The 19,667-nt window shown below is 42.6% G+C and overlaps 1 protein-coding gene across 4 annotated transcripts in view; it reads right to left on the reverse strand.

Annotated features, from left to right (window-relative positions):
• Positions 1–19,667, reverse strand: part of LOC145346446 (TPR and ankyrin repeat-containing protein 1-like) — a 104,802-nt gene that overhangs the window by 36,166 nt on the left and 48,969 nt on the right. For 3 of the 4 annotated variants that reach the window (XM_080193693.1, XM_080193692.1, XM_080193694.1), the window contains exons 10-14: positions 15,218–15,385; positions 14,948–15,118; positions 8,283–8,528; positions 7,914–8,087; positions 391–3,231 (exon numbers count right to left, since the gene is read on the reverse strand). In XM_080193693.1, the coding sequence (XP_080049819.1) occupies positions 391–3,231; positions 7,914–8,087; positions 8,283–8,528; positions 14,948–15,118; positions 15,218–15,385 (3,600 nt within the window). The remainder of the gene's footprint in view (positions 1–390; positions 3,232–7,913; positions 8,088–8,282; positions 8,529–14,947; positions 15,119–15,217; positions 15,386–19,667) is intronic. The other variant, XM_080193695.1, reaches the window with a different exon arrangement.

The raw sequence follows: 19,667 nt of genomic DNA on the forward strand, positions 1-19,667 counted from the left end.
ATCTCCGGTATCAGCCTAGTGAACCTTCTCTATGTTTGAGAATAAACATACATCAAACCCTGAGAGCATTTGGTCATAGTAAAACAGTTATCATTGAGACAAATCAGATACTGAGAGATAATCAAGGAAACTGGATGACAAAATTAGAGTAAGTTAAACATGCAGATAAACTGGAAAGCCAGTTTTGTAGAATGGCAAGTAGTTTTGGTCCTCAATATCTTTGGTGTAAATGTTTACAAAGGAAGAATCAAAATTCCAGACTTTAAAAATAAGCTTAGTTATGAAGGTTCAGGGGACAAAAATCAGTAAAGTTCTATTCTCTTCCAATAAGAGATTTCATATACTCATTTGCAGCTCAATAATTTTTAAATAATGGACTGAAAGAAATACCTGAGTGTGATCGGTAGTTCTGATGCAGTTGGTATATTCTGCTTGGCACTACTACATTGCATTGTTTATTTTCATTCTGATTGGAATCGTGGGCATAATAAAAGAGAGAACGTAGGTCACTGAAGCGGAAAGCAACTCCCTTCATTATGCTTTGTGCTGTGTCACCAGTAAGGAACATAGAATTTGGGTCATTGATGCTTTTCATGAGGGTGGCAAGCTCTGCTTGGGTAAAGTCCTGTATTTCATCCCCGTATAGTTCGTGAATAGACCATGGCAGTTCATCTAACTTAGATAATCGCAGTGATATACTGTACAACACGTCTTCCTCATCGAAGTATCTGTACTGAGACTTTATCTGCTGATACAAGCAGAAGAAGCGGTAGATTTCACTTCTGTCCTCCTGGAAATTTGGTGCTCTCTTCTTTCCCAATTTAATATACTGTTCTTCTGTGAGGCAACCTTGAGGACTATTTAAAGCTTCAATAGAACCCTTTAGAAATGATTTGATTTCCTTCCACACTAAGGCTGGATTGAAGTGAGATTTGCCTTTTACCATTTTGGGCCAAAGATCTTGTGCAAATACCTCATAGGTCACAAAGATACGAGGATCAAATTCTTTGGCATGAACCTCTGCAATCCTACACTCATCATCCAGAAATTCTCCTTCGTACTCCTCTTCTTCGTCCTCTTCTCCTAAATCTGGTATTGTCATATCTTCCTGAGCAGACCAACCCACAATTGTCCTTTTTAGGCTGCCATCTTCATTTCGGGGAAAAAAAGGGTCTGGCAAGGATGCATCAATTAACAGCAGCAATTGTTCTGAAGTTATGAACAGGGGGAAGTTTTCATCCTTAATATCCTGGAGTTTGTGAAGCGTTGGTTCCAGAGGACTGAAGTGACCTGTAGCTTTGGTGGATTTGCTCAGCTCTATAAAGTTTTTCAAGACTTCCTGGCACAGGACATGGTTTTTGGTAACAAAGACTTGATGCAGGTGTTCAAGCTTGTTAGCACTATCTGGATTCACCAGCATATCTCCATGGCCATTTGCTAACTCACTGCCACAGCCATCAAATGCTATTCCATTCTGATCCAAAGCACAGCTCTGGTCCACAAATTCAAAATCCTTTTCCTCATCCACAGTATCAGAATAATCTGTCTTGCCATCTGTCACTGCTGCTTCCTTTTCACCATCTTCCTTGACTTCTGTTTTCCTTTTATGCCAGACTTGTCGCACCAACCAAGGGTTTCCAACTTGTGTTTTCTCCCAGTAGGTTTGGAAACATTTCCAAAGTCTGTACAGACAGCAAGTGGTCTTCCCTGTTCCACTTCGCCCAATCAGAATGATTGCCTGTAATGGCTTAGGGACAAGGTCAATGATTGCGTACTCTAATTCTCCCACCCTAAAAGGATACTCAACTCTCGACTCCAGATTAGAAAGGATGTTAAAAGCCATATTGGTGCTAAAGCTATGAAACTTCATTATGTTATACTCTGTCTCAATTGCACTAGCAGGTGGGAAGTATTCAGGTACCTTTTCTTTTCGTTGTTTCCAATCAACACATTCCACAAAGATCAATGGGATTCTCTTTTGGACATTTATATTTGAGGTAAGCACAGTTTTAGTTATCCCTTTAAGCTTCTTCCGGAGGATGCAGTTTTGTCCACGGTCGTAAGAACTACAGATCATATCCAATGCACGGTTGAGTTTATTGTGGTCGAGGATGATATCCCAGATTCGGATAATCTCACTGTATACCCTTCCTGTGACTCTTTCTTGAGGATGAAAAGAAAGCTCTGATTGAAAAATCACCTCTGGCTCTTCACTATAGCGAGGGGAAAAGTCCACTGCTAGTTCCCAAAGCATTCTTGCTCCTTTGTCAAGTTTAGCTTCGTAAAGCTTGATGGGGCAGTTTAGGTGCTTGAGTGGTTTCTGGAGGCTCTGAGTCCACTCTCCATTGCCAAGTTGCTGAATCACCTTCACAGTTTTTGTTTTCATGTGCTGTGGAACGTCTCGGCAGCTGAGCTTTTTTAGCAATTCTGACGTACATTCAATCTCCCATGTCAGATTATCAAAGTCCAGGTCTTGTAAATCAGTCACTTCTTCAGGTCTTGGATCTTGTTGAACTGTATCACAGTCTGAATCTTCTGTGGCCCCATTCAGCATTACAGTTTCAAGATTGTCAGTATTTTGCAAAGGGCCAGTTTCAAGAATTAAAGCTCTTGTCTCCGAAGCCTGAGTTGAAGCACTGAGCAAATTGTTGTTGGCAAAGGGTAGACTGGAAGGATTTGTTTCCGCTGATGTCTCAATCACATTAAGTTGTTGGATCATTTTTGTAATTTCACTCACTAGGATTTCTTTGGAAGTCAAAGCAATGCTTGGCTCATCCACTTGACGAGAAGCCTCCCAGGAGCTAGGAAGGTGAGGCAGCTCATCAGGCTGTGAACTCTGTAAAGACTCAGCCCTCTGGTGAGAAAGTCGCTTTCTGCCCACTGCATTCTTCACACTCTTTGAAGTCCGTGACTTTTGATTCTGGTCATTTTGTTCTCTCTTCTTTCTATTTCGTGATACTGCTTTATTCCACAGGGTGAACCGTGGGTCATCTTTTTTAATTTTGTACGTATAGAGTTTCCCTTCCTTGTTTTTTATCTTGCTGTTGATTTCAAACCTGGTTATCAGATCGATAATTTCTTCGTGATTTTTAGAATAGGATTTGAGAAATAAAATGTGCAGCAAGGTATTTCCATTGTCGTCCTGACAGTTGGGATTGAGATACGGAAAATTAGCTGCATCAGAGCTGTACTTGTCCAACAGATATTTCAGTATGTGCAAACCAAACTCATCTGCAAGTCAAAAGGGAAACACAAAATATTTTAATACTAATTAGACATACCAGTGGTCTAGATTAATCCACACAAATGGCATTTATGGCATAGAATGTACAAAAAACACAACAATGTGTTTTCCACTATAAATCACCAAATCTAAACTCACTCTCCAGATCACACTGTGCACACTTTTTAAATTCCTATCATAAAAACAATTATTTAATTCCTTTCATGTGCTTATAGACCATGCTTCAACAGTGCTTCTTGGCACAGAATTCTACATTCCAAACATCCTTTGTGTAAAGGCATTAGACTTTTGGGCACATGTTCAAATCTGATCACGGTAGCTGGTGGAATTTAAATTCAATAACTCTGGAATTGATAGCTAGTCTCGGTAATGATGACCACAAAACTATCAATTGTTCTGAAACACCATCTGGTTCCCTAATTTCCATTCATAAGAACATAAGAACATAAGAAATAGGAGCAGGAGTAGGCCATCTGGCCCTTCGAGCCTGCCCCGCCATTCAATAAGATCATGGCTGATCTGTCGTGGCTCAGTTCCACTTTCCCGCCCTCTCCCCATAACCCTTAATCCCCTCTCTTATCAAAAACCCATCAACCCGCTTCTTAAAAATATTTAGCGAGGCAGCCTCCACCACTTCAACGGGCAGAGAATTCCAGAGATTCACCACCCTTTGAGTGAAGAAGTTCCTCCTCAACTCCGTTCTGAACTGCCCCCCCTTTATCTTGAGGCTGTGCCCCCTAGTCCTACTGTCTTTTTTGAGCGGGAAGAGTCTTTCCACCTCTATCCTATCCATCCCATTCATCATCTTATACGTCTCAATGAGATCTCCCCTCATTCTTCTAAACTCTAACGAGTACAAGCCTAGTTTATTCAGCCTCTCCTCATAGCTCAACCCCCTCAACTCCGGTATCAGCCTAGTAAACCTCCTCTGCACTCCCTCCAAGGCCAAAATATCCTTGCGCAGGTGCGGCGCCCAAAACTGCACACAGTACTCCAGCTGCGGCCTCACCAATGCCCTATACAGCTGCAGCAAGACCTCCCTACTTTTATATTCAATCCCCCTCGCTATGAAGGCCAGCATCCCATTCGCCTTCCTGACCACCTGCTGCACCTGCAGGCTGGGTTTTTGCGACTCATGCACAAGGACCCCGAGGTCCCTCTGCACCGTCGCCTGCTGCAGTTTTTTGGGAAAGAAATCCGCTGTTCTTAACCTGATCTGACCTGTACGAGATTCCAGACCCACAGCAATGTAGCTGACTACCTCCATAAGCCATTATGACTACCTCCATAAGCTTAATTATCCATGATGGATAATTAAGCATGGGCAATAAATGCTGGCCTTATCAGCAGGAGTAACATTGTCGTGGATCTCTTGGCAGGTTTATAACCTGCTCAAAATGGAATGCCCATGACTATAAATAGCAGTCTAACTAAGTTCCTACATCCTGTAAACTAGCAGTAATGGATTAGGTCAACCTTGCTCCAGTCAAAAGTCCTCCCATCTCTTATTTCCTCCTTTAAGGCAGTGATACCACTAAATGCTCTTGTTGGGCTCAGGAAGGGAAAACAGTGGAAGAGGGTTAACTTTCTCAGACTGCTTTTAAAATGAAGTAATAAGAATATTGACATTGTGCAGCACCTCCTGGTCAAGGAAGGAATGGAATCCATAGACCCTGTAAGCAAGCTAAAGACTTGTAGAAGTTTCAAATTAGCCTCTTGATTTTACATTCAATAAATATTCAAAAAAAGATTCAGTTTGTCTCTGGGATTGGGTCGACCACACGAAGAGACCCCCGAAAATAAAATTAGAAATACATAATGAAACTGACAGTATTTAGGTTCACTTTCATGAAATGGAAACTGGTGATTTATAAGTTTGAGCTTTTTTGTGCCTGCTTAAATTAGGAAATTTCTCAACTGGGATCAAAACCTTAAAATTCCACAGTGGTCTTTGGGAGTTTAGGCAGGAGACCAGCAGAACTTTGAGAAAAAAGGCAGAGATCTGGCATGACCCACACCAGTTACACTGAAGGCAAAATGTCAGGATCACAAGAGTTTGAAATAAGAGAGTGGTAAATACTATCCCAGTTGACTGGGTCTTTATTCGCTGGAATTTAAAATAAGAAGGAATATTATTGAAGTGTATAAAATTCTGACAGGGCTGGGCAGACTGGATGCAGAGATGTTTCCTCTGGTTGAGGGGTCTAGAACAAAGGGTGTTAGTCTCAGGAGTGTTTAAGGACTGAGATGAATAGAAACCTCTTCATTTAACCTGTGAAATTCTCTACCACTAAGGCTGTGAAGGCTTAGTCTCTGAACATGGTAAAGAAGGAAATAGATATCTAAACTCGAGGGAATATGGAGAGCGTATGGAGAATGCTATGGTGCTGCAAACTTGAAAGGTCTACTCATGCTTCTACTTTCCATGTTTCTATATGTTTGGCTAACTACTCTTCCAATAAGTCACCTGCCACTTTCAAAGCTATAATGAAAGAGAACTAGTTTGAGTCATGTTGAGATCAAAAAGGAGGTATTGGAGTTCTTGAGAAACATTAAGGTAGACAAGTCCCCAGGGTCTGATGGGATATACCCCAGAATACTGAGAGAGACAAGGGTGGAAATTGCTGGGGCCTTGAAAGAAATCTTTGTATCCTCACTGGCTACAGGGGAGGTTCCAGAGGATTGGTGAATAGCCAATGTTGTTCCTTTGTTTAAGAAGGGTAGCAAGAATAATCCAGGTAATTATAGACCAGTGAGCCTTACATCAGTGGCAGGGAAATTATTGGAGAGCATTCTTCGTGACAGGATTTATTCCCACTTGGAAATAAGTGGACGTATTAATGAGAGACAACATGGTTTTGTGAAGGGGAGGTCGTGTCTCACAAAATTGATTGAGTTTTTTGAGGAAGTGACGAAGATGATTGATGAGGATAGGGCAGTGGACGTTGTCTACATGGACTTCAGTAAGGCCTTTGACAAGGTCCCTCATGGCAGACTGGTGCAGAAGGTAAAGTCGCATGGGATCAGAGGTGAGCTGGCAAGGTGGATGCAAAACTGGCTTAGTCAAAGAAGACAGAGGGTAGCAGTGGAAGGGTGCGTTTTTGAATGGAGGGCTGTGACAAGTGGTGTTCCTCAGGGATCAATGCTGGGACTTTTGCTGTTTGTAATATATATAAATGATTTGGAGGAAAATGTAACTGGATTGATTAGTAAGTTTGCAGATGTCACAAAGGTTGGTGCATTTGCGGAAAGTGATGAGGACCACCAGTAGATACAGCAAGATATAGATCAGTCGGAGACTTGGGCGGAGCGATGGCAGATGGAGTTTAATCCGGACAAATGTGACATAATGCATTTTGGAAAGTCTAATACAGATAGGAAATATACAGTAAATGGCAGAACTCTTAAAAGTATTGATAGGCAAAGGATCTGGGTGTACAGGTACGCAGGTCACAGAGTGGCAATGCAGGTGGAGAAGGCAGTCAAGAAAGCATACGGCATGCTTGCCTTCACTGGCCAGTGCGCTGAGTTTAAAAATTGGCAAGTCACTTTATAGAACCTTAGTTAGGCCGCACTTGGAACATAGTGTTCAATTCTGGTCGCCACAATACCGGAAGGATGTGGAAGCTTTGGCGAGGGTACAGAAAAGATTTACTAGGATGTTGCCTGGTATGGAGGGCATTAGCTAGGAGGAGAGGTTGGAGAAACTTGGTTTGTTCTCACCGGAGAGATGGAGGTCGAGGGGAGACCTGATAGAAGTCTACAAGATTATGAGAGACATGGACGGAGAGGACAATCAGAAGCTTTTTCCCATGGTGGAAGAGTCAATTACTAGGGGGCACAGGTTTAAGGTGCGAGGGGCAAGGTTTAAAGCAGATGTGCGAGGCAGATTTTTTTACACAGAGAGTAGTGGGTGTCTGGAGCTCATTGTGGAAGTAGATATGGTAGTGACTTTTAAGGGGTGTCTTGAGAAGTACATGAATAGAATGGGAGTAGAGGGATATGGTCCCCAGAAGGGTAGGGGGTTTTAGTTACATCAGGCAGCATGGTTGGTGCAGGCTTGGAGGGCCAAAGGGCCTGTTCCTATGCTGTAATTTTCTTTGTTCCTTGGTCCTTTATTACTGCACTCTTTAGAACTGAGCCATCCTGTCTATTCTGCTTTTCCGTATTCCATCAACCAAAATGCCATCACTTCACATTTTTCTGTATTAAGTTCTATCTGCCACTTATCTGCTCACATTGCTAGCCTATGTCCTTTTGCAGTCGATCTGTACAATCCTCATTGTTTGCCGCATCTCCAAATTTAATATCATCAGCACATTTCAAAAATTTACTGTGGATTGCAATATACAAGTCATTTATATATCAAAAAACAGTGATCTCAGCAGCGACCCTTGGAGAACATTACCATTTGAAATTCCCCAGTCTGAAAAAACAGCCATCTACCACAACTCACTGTTTTCTATCCTGAAGCTATTTTTTAAAATCTAAGTTGACACTGATCCACCTATTTACCATGAGACTCAATTTTGCTTAACCACCCTTTAACGTGACACTTTGTCAAACCCAGGCCATTTTAAATTCCTTTCATTATATTTGTTTTAATTATTATTTTAAGAATTCTAGTGAAGCAGATTTAGTACGCACGAATTCACATTTATAGCTACACCTTTTTTGTCGAGAACAATAGAAACTGCAGCATGAAGGGGTGTGTCGCCTTCGGTGAGAGTTAAATCCTGTGGATTCACTCCTTTGGTTAGCAAGAGATGCACAAGTCTGAAGTCCTCTTTCTTCAACAACAGCTGCATTGGACTTTCTTTACTACCAACTCCACAGGGAGAGGCTGCAAAAAAAATTGAAATTCTAAGTCAGTAACTGCAATGGAAAAATTGGAGAGAAGAAAAAGATCAACTTATATTTATACAGTGTCTTTTATGGCTTTATGATGCCTTTTACAGCCAATGAAGTAATTCTAATGTACAGTCACTGTTAAAATGTAGGAAGCTATTGAATAAGAGTATGTTTACATTTAACTAACCTCCGTTGTCTATTAAATTCTGCAGAAGCCATTTGCTGCTCTCTTGCTGGTCAAGATTAACAATGATGGTGCAAAGATCCATGCCCACGAGGTCACATTTCAGAACAGGCCATTTGCTTTGCTTTCCGTTACTTCCCCCAGTTAATAAAAGCAAGGCATCACGCCATCTTTGTCTGTGAAGAAGTTGCTTGATCAATCTGCTTGCAACCTTACACTCAACATCCCGTAAAGCAGGTGTGTTAATCTCTGCAAAATAATGAAGAAAACTATTCAGTTGGAGACAAGAAGCCAAACAGAGTTATTTCAAAACAAGGAAGGTCAAAATGCTCTGGAACTTCTTTCTCTTTGATAACATTTCAGTTCAGTAGACACCTCAAGATGGTAAGCATAGTTAACTTCCATTTGACACTTGGGATTCCTCTTTCCCAAAATAAAACTTCATCTGCACTGTTGATCCTTGAATGAGCAGAGCTGTACTAGACAGAAGGCTATCGTGGATGAAGCCGTCTATTTTAAATTACGTACATGAAATTAGTTGACGGTATTGAGAAAGGTGAAATGTGCACACAACTTAGACATGTGCTGCAATTCTCTGATCTCATATACCCTTCTGCCGTTGCCAGAGGAATGGAAAATATGGCGCTCAGCCAAATCTCTGTTCATAGCAGCAGGAGTAGAGAATCCCAGCACAGATGAGTCGGAGCATCCGGCCCATGATCTTTACTAATTTAATACATAGGTCCATTTTCCTCTTTAATTGGGTAACTCTGGGTCTTCTCAACATTCTCAACAATATCAAATATGTCAATGTACTATAAAGTATGACTGGCAAGCTACTGCTTTAAATGCAATGTGAGTTTTTCAATGACTCAGCTGGATAAGGAACCACATCAACAGATAAACACATGCCAGGTTCCTTGGGTTAGGGAGATGAAATGGAAATAAATCAAATTTGACTTGACTTTCCTTCCAATATTCCATCCAATGACTATTATCATGGACCTCGAAGAACTGGCTAACACTCACTGGCAAGACCAAAACATAGCGAATCATCACTTGAAGGACTCTGCATTCAAGGAACCTACAGAGTCTAATTTCAGTAAGGATGCAGGTGAGGGGGGGAAACACTGGAAGAAAAAAAGGGGAAGAAAATTTTAAAACATTGTCTATAATAGTTTATATCTGTTCACATGGTTTTGATTGGTCAATTAAAAAGGTGCATCGCTTGGTGGACAATGCTGGTGAACACGTAAGCACATGGGGCGCGATTAGTTTCCAGCACCATTTTCCAATGAGATGGAGTTGAGTACGGGAAATTATTATGCCCAAAAAAGGCAAGCCATGTTCCTAATTCTACACATGCACTGAGCTTGTATAAAATCTTCTGAACTGTCTTTTATTTATTCATGCACCAATGGTTAAGGTAGTTGCTAAAGGTCTGGTGTCCTTTGCTTATTCAACACAGACTGGCAAATTTCTGGAAAGCTCAGAATTGAAAAACCATTGGTGGGAGCCTCCCCTTGGAATGAACACACCACAATGAATGTTAACTTTGGAATTCGTACATGCCATTGTTCGAAGCTTATGCAATACAGTGTCATGTGTTCAGGAAAAAAAGGATTTAATGAGAATGCGGAGGTTAAACTAACTAATACCAGAAATTATGGGACTGAAATCCAAGAAATGCCCCGGGCCTGTATCCCAGGTTTCTGGAGAGATGGTGGATGTACTGGCTGTGATTTTCCAAAATTCCCACTGGAATGGTCCCACTGGACCACAAGAGAATAAATGCAGCATTCAAGGAAGGAAGGAGAATGCAAACAGAATTGTTACAGTGCAGGAGGCCATTCAGCCCATTGTGACAGCAATAGGTCTTTGAATAAACATTTCACTTGGTGCCATTCTCCTGCTTTCTCCTTGTAACACCACACTTTCATCCCTTTTAGATAACTGTCTAATTCCCTTCTAAGTGCTTCAATTGATCTGCCTTCAACACGCACTCAGGCAGTGCATTCCAGACCTCACCACTCACTGTGTGTATGTCTTTCTTTATGCTGTTTTTGCTACTTTAAACAATTACTTCAAATCTGCATTTAAACAATTACTTCAAATCAGGTAAGTGCGATGAAGGAATAGCGTTCCAAAAGCTAGTGGTGTTTACTATCAAATAAACTTGTTGGACTTTAACCTGGTGTTGTGAGACTTCTTACTCTAGATTCCACAGCCAGGGAAAATATCCTCCCTGTTAGAATTTTGTACATTTCAATTAGATTACCTCTCAGCCTTCTAAATTCAGTAAATACAAACCCAGTCAAACCATTCTCTCCACACAGAAGAGTTCTATTAACCCGGTATCAGCCTAGTGAAACTCTGCTGCATTCCCTCTATGGCAAGTACATCCTTTCTTAGGTAGGAAGACCAAAAACTGCACGCAATCCTCCAGCTGTAGTTTTGATCTCTCTACCAAACCAATGGGAATTCTTCAAGCAATACAAAGATTGGAGGTGCAGTGGACAGCGAGGAAGGTTTTCAAAGCTTGCAGAGGGATTTGGACCAGCTAGAAAAATGGGCTAAAAAAAATGGCAGATGGAGTTTAATGCAGACAAGTGTGAGGTATTGCGCTTTGGAAGGACAAACCAAGGTAGAACATACATGGTAAATGGCAGGACACTGAAGAGTGCAGTTGAACAGAGGGATTTGGGAATACAGATATGCAATTCCCTAAGTGGCATCACAGGTAGATAGGGTCGTAAAGAGTGCTTTTGGAACATTGGTCTTTATAAATCAAAGTATTGAGTATAAGAGTTGGAATGTTATGGTGGAGGTTGTATAAGACATCGCTGAGTCCAAATTTAGAGTATTGTGTGCAGTTTTGGTCACCTAATTACAGGAAGGATATTAATAAGGTTGAAAGAATACAGGGAAGGTTTACAAGGATGTTGCAGGGACTTGAGAAACTGAGTTACAGAGAAAGGTTGAAGAGGTTAGGACTTTATTCCCTGGAGCGTAGAAGAATGAAGGGAGATTTGATAGAGGTGTATAAAATTATGATGGGTACGGATAGAGTGAATGCAAGCAGGCTTTTTTCACTGAGGCTAGGGGAGAAAAAAAAAACTAGAGGACATGGGTTAAGGGTGAAGCGGGAAAAGTTTAGGGGGGCTTCTTCACACAGAGAGTGATGGGAGTGTGGAATGAGCTGCCAGATGAAGTGGTGAATGTGGGCTCACTTTTAACATTTAAGAAAAACTTGGACAGGTACATGGACAAGAGGGGTGTGGAGGGACATGGTCCAGGTGCAGGTCAGTGGGACTAGGCAGAAAAATGGTTCAGCGCAACCAAGAAGGGCCAAAGGGCCTGTTTCTGTGCTGTAGTGTTCTATGGTTCTAAGAATCATACTGGACTCAAAATGTTAATTCTGTTTCGCTGTCCACAAGTGTTGCCAGACTTGCTGAGCTTTTCCAGCATTTTCAAATTTTAAGAAGGAGCAATCATGATTGAGAATTCACGAGAGGCCAGAATTAGAGGGGTACGGATATCTTGATGAGTTGTGCACTCATCATCCCTGATTTTAATAGCTCAATTATTGGTGGCCACGTCTTCAGTTGCCTGCCCTAACCTATCTCACCTCCTTTACGCAACGCCTTGAAACCTAAACCTTTGATCAAGCTCTTGATCATCAGAAGTTTTGACAGACAAGGGAATTAAGGGTTATGGGTAGAAAGCGGGAAAGTGGAACTGAGCCACTTCAGATCAGCCATAATCTTATTGAATGGCGGGGCAGACTCGAAGGGCTAGATGGCCTACTCCTGCTCCTATTTCTTATGTTCTTACTTATGTTTTTAAGTAATATTTCCTATGTGTATCAGTGTGATATTTTGTTTTATAACGCTCCTTTTGTAACACCTTGGAAAATTTATTACATTGAAGGTGTTACATAAAAATCAATAGCAATTTTGAACACTCATTTCAGGTTTTTTGAGGATGTGACTTGAAGCGTTGAGACAGGGGAACCATGCATGCAGTATATTTATATTTTCAAAAGGCATTTGATGAGGTGCCAAGCCAAAAACAGGGTTCATGAGATGAACATGAATGGAAAATTGGTTACAGAATAAGAACAGATTATTTGAAGATATGCTGGGCACCGCTTGCAAGAAGTCCCATTTCCTTCTTGCTGAGCAGTATGCTTTGTCTGTACAGCACACAAGAAATAATACTTTTTACTGTACACTAACACGTGAGACAATCATAAATCAAATCAAATACAGATTAGAAATAAACGGGTTCTTTTATGATTGGGCTATTATTAATGGTGGGCTATTTCTAATGGGTCAAAGAGCAAAGAAAGAACAAAAAACAGTACAGAAAACAAACAGGCCCTTCGGCCCTCCAAGCCTGCACTGATCACGTTTGTCCTATCTAGACCAACCGCTCGTATCCCTCTATTCCCCGTCTGTTCATGGATCTATCCTGATACATCTTAAACGTCCCTAATGTATCTGCCTAAACCACTTCACTTGGCAGGGCATTCCAGGCCACCACCACCCCCTGTATAAAAAAACCTCCCCCCGCACACCTCCACTGAACCTTTCCCCCTTTTGAACTTGTGCCCCCCTGTAATTGTCATTTCTGCTCTGGGAAAAAGCTTCCAGCCATTCATCCCATCTATACCCCTTATAATTTTATGAACATCTATCAGGTTGTCCCTCAGCCTCCGTCTTTCCAGGGAGAATGATCCCAGTTTATTCAGTCTTTCCTCTAACTGATACACTCCACACCAGGCAACATTCTGGTAAACATTTTCTGTACTCTCCAAACCCTCCACGTCCTTCTGGTGGAGTGGTGACCAGAATTGGACACTGTATTCCAAATATGGCCTAACCAACATTTTATATAACTGTATCATAATTTGCCAACTTTTATACTCGATGCCTCGTCCAATGAAGACAAGTATGACAAATGCTTTCTTCACCACCTTTTCCACCTGTGTTGCCATTTTTAAGGATCTGTGGACCTGCACACCCAGATCTCTCTGTGTGTCTCTGCTCCTGATGGTTCTCCCATTTATTTTATAGCTTCCACCTAATTGGATCTACCAAAATGCATCACCTCGCATTTGTCTGGATTAAATTCCATCTGCTGTTTCTCCGCCCAATTTTCCAGTCTATCTATATCCTGCAGTATTTTCTGATAATCTTCATCACTATCCGCAACTCCATCAATCTTAGCATCATCCGCTAACCTGCTAATCAGACCAGCTATGTTTTCTTCCAAGTCATTTCTATATGTCACAAACAGCAGAGGTCCCAGCACTAATCCCCGTGGAACAACACCACTAGTTGCAGACATCCATTCAGAAAAACACTCTTCCATCTCTACCGTCTATGGCCAAGCCAGTTCGGAATCCATCCAGCTAGTTCACCCCTGATCCCGTGTGATTTAATCTTTTACAGCAGCCTGCTATGAAGGACCTCATCAAATGCTTTACTAAAGCCCACGTAGACAACATCCACAGCCCTACCCTCGTCAATCATTTTTGTCACCTCCTCAAAAAACTCAGTTAAATTAGTGAGACATGACCTCCCGCATGCTGTTTGTCGCTAATAAGACTATTTAGTTCCATATGTGTATAGCTCCTATCTCATAAGAATCTTCTCCAACAATTTCACTCTTCAGTACTGTATCTGTACTGGGGCCTCAGATATTTACAATCCGATTAAAACCACAGAATAATGTATCCAAGTTTGCTAACAATATGAAGGTCTGTAGGAAAATTAAGTTTTGAGAAGTTCACAAAGTCTGTAACCGATATAGGGAACTTAAATGAGTGGGCAAGAAGGTGCATCCGTGCAGAAGTGCAAGGTTATCCGCTAAGAACAGAAAAAGACGGGCAATTTTACCAGAATGTGGCAGAGTGTTGGTTCGGACGAGAAAAATGGTGTTTCTCCGTCCAGAGAAACAAGTCCATTTTCTCTCTAGATTCTACAACATTATGAAAAGAAAATCAGCTGAGCAAGTTTCACAGCTTTATGGAGGGCGGGGGCAGGGCCTAAACACACCAGCAAAGCCCAGCTGCATGGACTTCTGGGCACCCCAACAAGAACATGAATGATCTTCCTCCCCCTCAGCCAATCATTGAGGTCTCAGGGACTCTCCCTACCCCAATCGAAGTCAACATTCACTCCCCTACCAGCCCCCACCCGAATAGGCACATGTTTCCTGCACAACCCCGATCGAAGTCAGCTTTCACACCTTCACTGCTCCCCCCCTCCGCCAGATCTGAGTAACCCTCTTCCACTCCCCATCCCCTATCTGTGCCAGCACTGTCCCCCTTCCCCCCATGCAGTCAGTGCCAACAACACCCCCCTTCCCCTTGAACATTGGAACCCCTTTATCCCCAAACCACCGCTCCCCCCCCCCCAACAACATCCCATCCCATTCCCACCCACCCCCCATGTCTGCTCCCAGCCACCATCACATACAAATGAATCATCACCCTATGATGTTCCCACTGGGTTCTGCTCCTGGCAAAAGGTGGCACAACGAGGTCAGCACTGGTACAGGCTTTGATTCACCAGAAGTCACAAAGTCCAGATATTATGAAAAAAATTGTAAATCAGACTTTTGTTCTGATGTTTGGTTTACATCTATAAAATATGACCTACCTGACATGGTGGACAGCTGTTGTAGAAATACCTGGACTTGAGGTTGGGCCAACAAGTCCTTACAAGATTCCTCTCTTTCCGACTTGCAAAACGCCACAAACTGTTCAACAGCTTCTTCAAACGTGACAGCCGCACAAGAAGATTCGCTCTCCTCCGCGTGGTTTGCTCCTTCTACAGAAAATGATCAAATTTTAACAAATATTTTCAACTGCTGCAAATTTCAGCTAATTTTATATGAAAGAGGATGTCAGTTATCCAACAGCTCTGTACCTTGGAATTCCGGGTCTGTCACGGTTACCAAGCAATGTCTACTGATAAAATTGACTGCTTTAAAGTTTTTACTTTTCTTCAGGTAATCAGTTGGAACTTTTTTCCTTCTATCAGGAAGACTGGGATTTGCTCCGAACTGTAATAAGAGTTGCACATCTTCGGTCTGAACTATAACAAAAACAGCAAGTGATTGGAGAAAATGAGCGCTTCTGAAGCATTGCCTTTGGGTTCTGGAAAGTAAACAAATTCTTCAACTGCATCTGGCAGGAAAAAGGTGTGTACCATTAGCAACTGGAAATCATTCAATCCTTTGCAATCACAGCTGACAAGTTTAATTCCACTGAATACCTTGGGCGAGATTTGGAGCCCATTCACTCTGGGCACAAATCTCCTGTTACAGCCACTAAAATCTCATGTGGGGGCCATAATGGGATCTGTGCCGCGATCTTGGTTTGGGATCTTCCCCACCCCCATGTGGCGACGTAATCAGGTTTTGACCTAGAAAGGGCGTGAACCTGATCTACTTCATTTCAATGTAATATGGCTTTATGCCATAGCGTTTACCTCCATGGAATGCTTGACCCTGACAGCATAACATCACACCAGTGCGATGCAGCTTGAGGGGAGCTTAGAGAGAGAGAGGAGAGGAGAGAGAGAGAGAGAGAGAGAGAGAGAGAGAGAGAGAGAAAGAGAAAGAGGGGGAGAGAGAGAGAGAGAGAGAGAGAGAGAGAGAGAGGAGGTGGGGAGAGGAGGAAAGAGAGAGAAGGAAAGAGAGAGAGAGAGAGGGAGAGAGGAGGTGGGGAGAGGAGGAAAGAGAGAGAGAGAGAGAGAGGGAGAGAATATCCTTCTCGACCATTGTGTGGAAAGAAGTCTACTATTTTTGCAGGTTGGGGCATCCTTTTCTCCATCTCTGTGGGGCTGGCCGTTCTGGCTCCATCAGGCCCTACCCCATCAGAGTGAGTTTTCTGACACAGTGTCCGAAGATCTGGTGAGGAAACTTGGCTGTTCCTGGAGAGAAAAATGCCAGTTTTCAGTCAGATCCTGACACTCTTGTGAAAATTCCACTCCTTGAATCTTTGACGTGCACCAAGGTTAGTGCACACAAGAACAGGACTATTCTATTTCAGATACCCTACGTCCTGTTGAAAGCTTACTCTATTTTACTCCAACAATTCAGTTCAGTGCTGAGCCCAGAGGAGCAGCCCGAGACAACTTCTCCACTTTTTTTTATACTGCCCATGTTAGCTCTATGACTGATACTGACAGAAAGTACCAAATCTAGGGAAGTTTTGTGCTCATTAGGAACTGCCCAAAATCATCTAACATAGCTCTAACAGCCTGTAGATTTAAATCCCATTAGTGTGGGTTTGACCTGTACCCAGGTATCAGAGATCAAAGGACATTACATAGGATATAGGGTCATTCAATCAAACCAGTGTATATTTATGCTCAAATTAAGCCTCTTCCTTCATCTTTTCTCATTTAAATTTTTCATTGTATGCTTCTAATCCCTTCTCTCTCAAATGTTTATCTAGCTCTGCTTAAACGCATCTATGCTATCTGCTTCAACCACTTCTCATGGTAGCGAGGTCCACATTCTTACCACTTCTTAGGTGAAGAATTGCTTCTGAGTTATTTATTGGATTTCATAGTTATTACTGTCTATTAATGACCTGTGTACCACCAGAGGAAACATTCCCTCTGTATCCACTCTTACCAAGACCTTTAATAATTTTAAAGGCTCATTAGGTCACCCATCAGCCTTCTTTTCACAAAGGAAATACACCCTGCTGTCAATCTTTTCCTAACTCTAGTTGACAATTCCCTATCATAAAATACTTCATAAAGACATTTTACGTTTTAATGGTGTTGAAGTCATAAAATTCTGATGGATGAAATCAATTAATTTATTGATAAGGTAGAACTGAATGTGTATTTTCCCATCAGACCGGATTAAACTCCTGATGTTGCTCCTCAAAGAAGATGTTGAGAATAACAGTGAGGTACCCACTGTGGGAAGCCACTATTTTATTTTATCTTTATTTTTTCATAGAGCATTTGTATATTTTTATTAACATTTTCACACGGGATAAATCCCGCTGGGACATATCGGGCCCAATTTTACCATTTTTATTCTGAGTGCCGAATCTGAGCGTAGTACAGATCCGACTTAGAAATCTGCTTTCAGGCACACCCCGCCCCACCCACCCCACCCCACCCCATGCGCTCTCAGCCATCTCCAGTCCCATTCTTGCTGGGGGCGGAGCTTAGCACGGCCAGAACGATCGGAGCTCGGAGCTGCGCACGCGCAGTTAGAAATAAAAAAAAATGGAGAAAGCGCGTCTGCGTCAGATCGTTCCCGAGCCGCAGGAAGTGGCGGGTGGTCAAATTGATCTCTGGTGGGGGAGGGCAGGGGGGTCTGCTGCCAATTTGCGGGCCATTGGTGATTGGGGGGAGGGGGGGCACGCAGGGTGGCGATCAGTCTGGGTAGTGGAGGGAGGGGGGAGGCGGAGGATAACAGGGCACACACACACACACACACACACACACACACACACACACACACACCACTGTCTCCCTTATCCACACCCCCCCCCCCCCAACTACTCAGACCAATCGTCACCCCTGCCTCCTTCCCCCCTCACTGATCACCCGAAGAGTGGCAGCAGACCCCTCCACCAAAGATCCATCTGCTCCCCCCCCCCCACCAAAGATCCATCTGACCCGCCTCCCACCGCCACAAACAGCCCCCCCCCCACTCCCCAGCCCAAGACAACAATCTGGCCTCACCCCACCTCCCCCCCCCCCCCCCCACCCCCCAGAAAATGGTCTGGCCTCACTCCCCTCCAGAAGAACATCTAACCTGCCTCCTTCCCCCCCACCACCACCAGACAACGATCAGCCCTCCCGCTCCCCCCACCAGATACGCCTGACCTGCCTCCTCCTCCTCTCCCCCCCCACCACCAGCCAACGATCAGGCCTCACTCCCCTCCTCCCCCCTCCAACCACAGAATGATCTAACCCACCTCCACCCCCCACCCCCACTACTGATCTGAGTCAGAGAGCTTTTGGAAACACTGAACGCGCACTTCAGAGGTTGGAGCTCCTGACTCAGACTTTTATTCGGCGGGTCTCTAAAAGCGCAGCTCCGGATTGGTAAACGTAGTGGTAAAGGGGGAAATGCTGATAGAGTTGGGCGGGCAGTTCATTAACTCAATTTAAACGCGTGCAAATTCGCAGCTGAAAACGGGCGCAAATTGTTGGTAAAATCAGACCCATCATGTCACAAAGCTATAAAATGTTGAAATTTCCAGCTCTCAGCTAACTTTGGTAAAGACCACATTAACTCATGAACAATGCATGCTCAGAGCTTAGAACCAATTAATGTTGGCCACCCTTCGCAGATGTATTTAATTAACTAATGACTATAATTGGGCGTTCTCTGAAATAATGAATAATAATACCAGAACAACAGAGAGACTAGCAGAGAGACTCGCGACATCTGGCAGAAGATTGGCAACATTTTGATTGTAGGACCCAGACAGAGAGAGAAAAAGGGCGCATGAAACTGAAAAGCTGTTGTCCATTTTGAATGAACTCTTACGATTTACTGACGAGGTGTCAGTGAATTCCTGAACCTAACACTGCATGTAATATTACATACAGGCAAATCAAAAACAAATAAGCTCACCTTTAACATCGGGATAAAGATTTTCTCATGAATTTACCAGTAAGTAATCAAGGATGTAGGACTTCAGTTACATGAAAAGATGAGAACGAGTTAGGTTTATTCTTTTTAGAACAGAAAAGTTTAAGAGAAGGTTTAATAAATCTGTTAAAAATAATAATGGAGATTGAGAGAGGAAATAAGGAGAAACTATTTCTGTTGGCAGAAGGTTCGTAACCAGAGGACACCAATTTAAATTAATCAGCAAAAAAACCAAAGGTGATATGGAGGAATTATTTTTATTAACAGTTGTGTTGATCTGAAATGCACTACCTGAAAGAGTGGAAAGAGATTCATTATCAACTTTAAAAAGGGAAATGGATAAATAGCTGATTGAACAGTATTGGTGGGATGGCCAAGACTCTGGCACATAATAACAGCATTCAAGATGCTACAACGGACTGGTAGCCCGCTACATCCTTGGAAAAACTTTGATATACAAACTTCTATTTTTACTGTTGAGTTAAACTGAAGCTACTTTCATATAATAATTACTGCCTTTAAAGGATTGGTTCTATTGTGTGGTCAGAATAGCAGTTTTTCATTTAAATGGAAATTTTAAGATCCAAAACCCATGTTACAACAGGGATCGCTGTGTGTTTTGAGAAGATCTTTCCCGGCTACTTGTGAATGCAACAGGATTTTAAAACTAGATTCATTGTTGTGTTGCAGTTTCACTTGGATGGATTCTTTTGGAATTTGAAGTCATGGTACAATGATTTT

Source organism: Carcharhinus amblyrhynchos, chromosome 8 (genome assembly GCF_965287045.1).
Source record: "Carcharhinus amblyrhynchos chromosome 8, sCarAmb.v2.hapA, whole genome shotgun sequence".
Lineage (NCBI taxonomy): Eukaryota > Metazoa > Chordata > Chondrichthyes > Carcharhiniformes > Carcharhinidae > Carcharhinus > Carcharhinus amblyrhynchos.